General features: G+C 39.6%; 1 protein-coding gene across 1 annotated transcript; it reads left to right on the top strand.

Moving 5' to 3' along the window:
• Positions 1–306: 306 nt before the first annotated feature.
• MS3_00000079 (uncharacterized protein) lies at positions 307–4,437 on the top strand. The gene has a single exon (XM_051207992.1). It carries the CDS (start codon positions 412–414, stop codon positions 775–777), a length of 366 nt encoding a protein of 121 aa, XP_051069234.1. The 5' UTR covers positions 307–411; the 3' UTR covers positions 778–4,437.
• Positions 4,438–6,926: the final 2,489 nt, after the last annotated feature.

Raw genomic sequence — 6,926 nt, 5'->3', positions numbered from 1 at the left:
TCCTTGATAGCATCCGGGCTGCAATCTGTCGGGGCATAGGTGGAGATGACGAAAAGACGTCGTTTCTCACGCCGATTTCTTCTCACTTTGATGGAACTTTCTAATCTAACAGCACATAACCGACTGTTAATGGGGATCCAATCGACTAGTGCTGCCTCAGCTCTAGCGCTTAGTGCGACACCAACGCCAGCAAGACCAGACGAAGATGCCACAGGGTCCCCGGATAAGCGCACATAAAACAAGCTTTTGAAGCGACAGATGGAGATCGAATTTGTAGTACTTCGCCAGAGTCTTGAATACGGGTCTCGGATAGACAACAAACATCAATATTAAGACTTTCCAAAGACATAGCCAGCCCTATCTGTTGTCCGACCTGCATAAGTGTGCGAACGTTGAAGGCAGCCAGTTTGAATGGTGCACGTGGTTTCAGAAAAACTGCTTCAGTTCTCGTATTCGGTGGTAACATACAATTTTCAACCGGACAGTGACTCGAGAACGTTTAGATACAGTCGGATTTCCACCAAAGACGAGCGGCTGTATAAGTATAAAAGGGTGAATAATGTGGAAAATAATAATAATAATAACAATAATAATGACAATAACAGTAATAATAATAATGTTATTAGTAATGACAATAATTGTAATGATAATAATTTGAATCAATTGATTGTTTTTCGGAGCGAGAAAAGTAATTTCCATAGACATAAAGAGTTCGTCATTTGTGTGTGGGCTGTGATACTGCCCGGGTGCCCAAACCGAAGCAGGTGGTTATCTTAGGGGCCACACCCTGAGCCTTTGACCTAAAGGTCTAACCCACAAGGCAGTGGAGCATCGTAAGGAGATGCAATCCCATGGTAGCCGGTGACCAACGATTGGTTCATACGCCATTTGTTCCCGCAGGATACTGGAGCCCATGTGCACCATTGGTTTGTGATCCGGTTAAAGCGCCGGACATTCGCTTTTCGTCCTCTCATTTTCGTAAACATCACCCCCGCCACGAGAAGGCAATGAGTAGGACTTCCCTGGCAGAGGCTGTATACGCGCGGCCGTGTGAGAGTATTTCGAGAGGGAGAGCGGACTCTCCCCACTCTCGGCCGTACCAGGGCATTCGGGGGCATATGCAGGAATACTCGACGTCGATCAAAATATAGATATGAGCGGTTTGTGATCTGTTTGAAGGGCGAATTGACGACGATAAATCATTTTATGGAATTTATTCACTGCAAAAAATAAAGCTAGTTCTTTCTCAATCTGACTGTTTTTTCGTTCAGCTGGGTTAAGAGTTCGGGATATATGAGCAATTGGTTTTTGTTTACCACCAGGTAGACGATGACTAATGACAGCTCCGATCCCATAGTTGGAAGCATCAGCGGTCATAATTGTTTTAACCTTTGGATTGTAATGGGTCAGCATCAGTTCAGAAGATTAAATGGCGAGACTAATTTAAGGACGACCTTTGAACGAATCTTAAATGACCTTGACAATTATTAGCCAATCAGAAGAAAGTTAGTATAAAGTGAAAATATATAAAAGTAATGAATTACAGTGGATATTCTCCTTTTACATGATTTAAAAACTTGTTAAAGTTTGATTAAGGTCCAGAGGTTCTGAATTCACGATGCATATGGAATAGAAACTTGTCCATTGGGTTAGGGTTACGTTAACGGGTAAGGTTAGGGTTAGTTGAGGGTTAAGGTTTAGGGTTAGGGTTAGAGTTTAGGGTTTAGGTTAGGGTTAAGGTTAGGGTTAGTTGAGGGTTAAGGTTTAGGGTTAGGGTTAGGTGAGGGTTAGGATGCTAACATACGAGTCTTTAAATCATGTAAAAGAAGAATATCCACTGTAATTCATTACTTTCTTTTAATATATTTTTACTTTATGCTGTTTTCTTATTGACTAATAATTGAAATTGCTCAAACGCTTCTGATTGGCTCGTCCCTAAATTAAAGACTTGACGTCCCATCTATTGTAACCTCTCATTAATCACCTACTCTTTAAAATCCGCTGTGAACCGATCGTATGTGAGCAACGCGTGTTGAACTTGGCTCCGTGACCTTGAAATTGCTCAAACACTTCTGATTGGCTCGTCCCTAAATTAGGGTCTCGCCGATTAAATTCTTTTTATTTCGTCGCAAGAATCTTGACATTCCTTTGTTCAGTGTCATGTTGCATTAGCCATCAAAGGTTGGTTTAGTGGGTGTCACAATCTATACATGTAGGGTATGGACACACTATAATATACAATCATCCCCATAAATGAGCGAATGGTTGTAACATCAGTCTTTCTGGGCATGTTTTGATAAGATTTATATTATCTGGATCTGGTCGACGACCATCCTTATCAAACATGTATCCAAGGTATCTAAGAGACTCGAGTAGGAATTCACTTCTCTTTTTGTACCCGAAAATCCATTTGTGATATTTTAGTAAGTACAGCATCTAACCGGACCAGTAGTTCCTAAGCAGAAGAACCAACAACTATAATATCATCCAAATAATCTGCTGCACCTTTGAGGTTAGGCATCAAAGTATCAACTATCTGCTGGGAAATTGCTGGAGCTGGCTTTACACCTGACGGTAATCGCTTAAAATGATAGAGTCCACGGTGGGCATTAATGGTTCATAACTCCTTTGAATCTTTGTCAATTTCCACTTGTATGCAGACCGACTGATGTTACAACCCTTCGTTCAGAACAGCAAACTAGCTATTGATGCGTCCCAGCCCCACTAATTAGAGGGAGAAGTCCAAGCTTGGAATGGGGAAGTATAATCTGCAAACAGCCATAAACGAGCGATAACAACAAACACAATTCAAAACGTATATATACAGTACAGAACCGTCCTTGGAGAGAGTTACCAAATAGCATACTAAAAGACGCAACGGACTAATAGCATTTACGAAACTTCCCAGTGGGAAATACGACATGAAGGTGCCAAGAGCGCCTTTGGCGCGAAAACAAAGAAATTCGAATTTTCTAAATAACATTATAAAATTAGGTCCTTTCCCAAGTGAGTTCTAGGGATCTAATGTCCCCAACACTTTCCCACGATACTTACTATACCGAATTATTCATTGTCCATTATCCACCTTTCATAGAATCAATCAATCAAGGTGCGTCAGTGAAAACTTCTTCGGTCTATGTCTATTGGTATTAACGCGAATGATGAATCGAGCACATAATGCATTCGTGTCTCTCCATACCTTCACTCACAAAGTCAATCAACTGAACACTGTGTTGTAACTGTTTTCCAAGTGCTTCCATGTCAACTGTAACATTCTGTCAGTTGTCGGTCGATTGAACAGATTGTTCCAGATTTCATATGCAACCAGTAATATGATTTGTTGTTTGGATTGTGTGTTGAGGACATCACAACGAATTCATACTGGACAGCATTCACTGGGATAAATTAACCATCAATTAGCCAGTCAGTCAGCCATCCGACCTACCGACCGACCAAACGACACACCAACAACACCAAACCATACAACAAACGAATCAGCAGAACAAGTAAACAAGCAGACAAACAACTAGCGTGCTATGCAGAGATTGAAAGAAGTAAACAGCCGTCACTCGACATTGACGACACTGACCAGTGTACACACAATGCACAGAACGAAAGAAGTGGCAGTACTTAACCATCTTGTCATCATTATCGGCTCAATTGGTCAACTGACAACACCAATACCGGGATATGTGTGCACTTGTGCAGCTGCCTCACGCAAGCACGCACACACAGGAATGTTGGAACAAGGTTCGAGAAGTTGTAAATCATATTGTTATGTCCTAGTGTCGATTAAATTACGGGTAACTCCTGAGAACGAATAATGGACTAATATGATACGTATATTCTTATCGTATAACCATTCTGTAACTTGATTATGCATTTCTATTTTCCTCTCATCATTAGGTTCTTTTTGACTTATAAATTATTATGATCTTATCTAATAGTCTTAAATTATACTCAGTTTATTTACAATCTCTCACGGTTACAGCCACTTTTGGGCTTGAAATTGTATAAATGTTATTTCCTATTTTACGGTGTGATATGTTTCGTTTGGCTTGTATATAATCCAGGTATGTTTGAAATAAAGGATTCGTATAGGGTAAGGTGGTATTGGTGTTCTGGACACAACTGGCAAGGCTAGGAGGAATAGGATCAATAAGTACTCTAGGCTGCTCATACCGGTCGATACGTCATTGGTTTCGGACAATGCTAAAATTGTCTAAGTCGTATTCCGATTGGCGGATAAGTCACGTGATAATTAGCCGGGCTCAAAAGTCACAAAATTTGGTGATGGAGGTTCGCGAAGAAAGAAACTCTTCGGTGACGTGGATTTCGGGAAGAAATAAGATATAATAATAACCGGTGATTTTTGGAGTTTGTATTAACATTAGCTGTCATTATTACAGCAGCAGCAAAATGTATTAGTTTCCCAACAGCTACTCTTGAAAGCACTTCTGGCAAAAACTTCTATTTAACAAGATATTCCAGAACATAAGGATATAGTCATATCTCCATCGAATTCCGGAATATTTGATTCAGAAAGTGGTCACACTTATGAAGCGTGGTTCGGCAGAATAGAAGATATTTTCCGAGTGGAATTCGCTGCTATGGATGACGCAAAGAAATCCCCGCTGCTTTTACAGAAGCTCGGTTTTAACGAGCATCATAAGTACAAAAATCATATTCTGCCTAAACATCCACGAGAGGTTAACTTCGATGAAACTGTTAGCATTTTAAATGTTCTGTGAATAGATATCATTAATTCGTATCTGGTATAACTGTCTACAGCTGACAAACTAAGCTGATAAAGATGTTATATCTAGAGCCTAGATTCTTAATATACCGCGTATGGCTTCAGCACTCGAACTCCAGCACACTCCCAAGTCGCAAATGAGAAGACAGAAGAAAAGTGAAAATATTGCTATTCCGAACGGTGTCAATTATGATACAAAATTCAGGTATAATTTTTAGTAAAAACGAAATCACCATTATAGTCCTCCAGTCCGCATACAGGGGGTTATTAGCATTTGTCCAATAGCGAAGCTCTACGTAAGGGTTCTGGAACATTCTTCCAAAAGATGATTGGATGAAATGTCTTCGGGCCTTACTGAGCTTCTCAGGGCCTCATTGAGTTTACCCGTGGACTGTGCTCACATAAGACTACGCTACGTACGCCGGAAGAGCAAATTTACGAGCGGAACGATTAAAATTAAATGTATTATCCAGTGATCAATTTAGGTACTTATTATACATTTCTGATCTGAACTCTCCCATCGATGCTGACTTCCTCATGAAGTCGTTGTCCCGTATGACACATGACTATGAAATGACGCTAAAAATTGTTACTGATGAGTGCTAACGAATAATAAACTTAAAACAGGATGCAGTTATGCTGGAAACCAAAAGTGTAGTTCCATCTAATCATTCTTTTCACGTTGTTAAGACAGGTCGAAGAGAAAATAATACTACTCGAAAATTTCCAAACCTTCAACTAAATGTTGGTTTTGTGGTGCGTGGCACTTTTCAAGAATTTGACGGTTTAGAAATCAGAGATACACTATTTATCATAAAGAAACAGTCTGCCGAACCAGAGGAGGTTTGAGATCAAAGCCGACGAAGCATCAAGACAAATATGTAAAAAGTATATATGCTACATTGGCATGAAGCATAGCGTATAAAAGAAAGTATGTGAAATTATTGGTAAATGGTGTTCATGTTTAACTGCAATTGGATACAACGTCAGATATCACGTCAATCTCAAGACGAACATAGAATGTAATTGAATGTTCACAAGTACTGCCAACAAAGCACACAGAGAGCAATACATCTGGAGAAAATAAAGGTCGTTGGAAAAACGAAAAGCTCTGTGGATTCTGAGATAACTACTACACAAGAAATTATTATTTAACGAAAACATATCCTTTGGACCTTATTCCTACAAAATGGAAAAATAAAAAAACATAGTTTGACTATAACATGACGACTCTAAACATCCTTCTATCTCGGCATAGCAACCTAGTTGTTCATTTACTCGTCTATTTATATTACAAATACATCACTAGATGGTCCATTGGCAGATTAAATATCAGGATGCTTAAAGGCAACACCAATGCAACACTGAATAAACGTATAATGAGACACGAATCCATTATGTGCTCGATTCATCATTCGCGTTAATACCAATAGACATAGACCGAAGAAGTTTTCACTGACGCACCTTGATTGATTGATTCTATGAAAGGTGGATAATGGACAATGAATAATTCGGTATAGTAAGTATCGTGGGAAAGTGTACAAGGTGATGTGAACAAATGTTACAGAATGGATGAATGTAAATAAAAATTGATCAGAGTAATTTTCATAGTTTGAATGACAAACTGGTGTTAGTTGGATGAGCATTGAGAAGGTGGAAGGAGTGGACGGTGGTTTGGTGCTAGTATGGAACTCGTGAGAGGTGTGCATCCACCACTCGACACTCGCCAGTCGAAACCATGACCTTCGGTGTCACACCGGAATAAACCTGAACAACGCTTTCTCTAACAGTAACAGTCACTGGTACAACAACAGACTTGTATGATCAACTAGGAACAGTAAGCAATTACACATTAGGAATATACAGTACTTACTTGCAAATCGGTAAACAGGTTCCTCACAACTCAGGAATAATGTTCTAATCCGAACAGGCAAACATATCACCGGTTAAATAGCTCCAAAATGAGCTGTTCACTGTTCAAAACAGTAAACTTTCTTAACAATTAGCAAACCAAGTATCTATCCGTTCAAGTATCCACTCATTCAGTCAATTAAATCAAACCAGTCTAATCACAGATATGGTCGACCAACATTGTAGCCACCCGAAATCCAGATGTCCAACAAAACAGAAGTGAGATAGCAGTCGAAAAACCCAGTCACATCGAACAGTA

Source organism: Schistosoma haematobium, chromosome 3, assembly GCF_000699445.3.
Source record: "Schistosoma haematobium chromosome 3, whole genome shotgun sequence".
Classification (NCBI taxonomy): domain Eukaryota; kingdom Metazoa; phylum Platyhelminthes; class Trematoda; order Strigeidida; family Schistosomatidae; genus Schistosoma; species Schistosoma haematobium.
The sequence above is the reverse complement of the archived record's forward strand: the minus strand, read 5'-3'. Positions and strand labels throughout refer to the sequence as shown.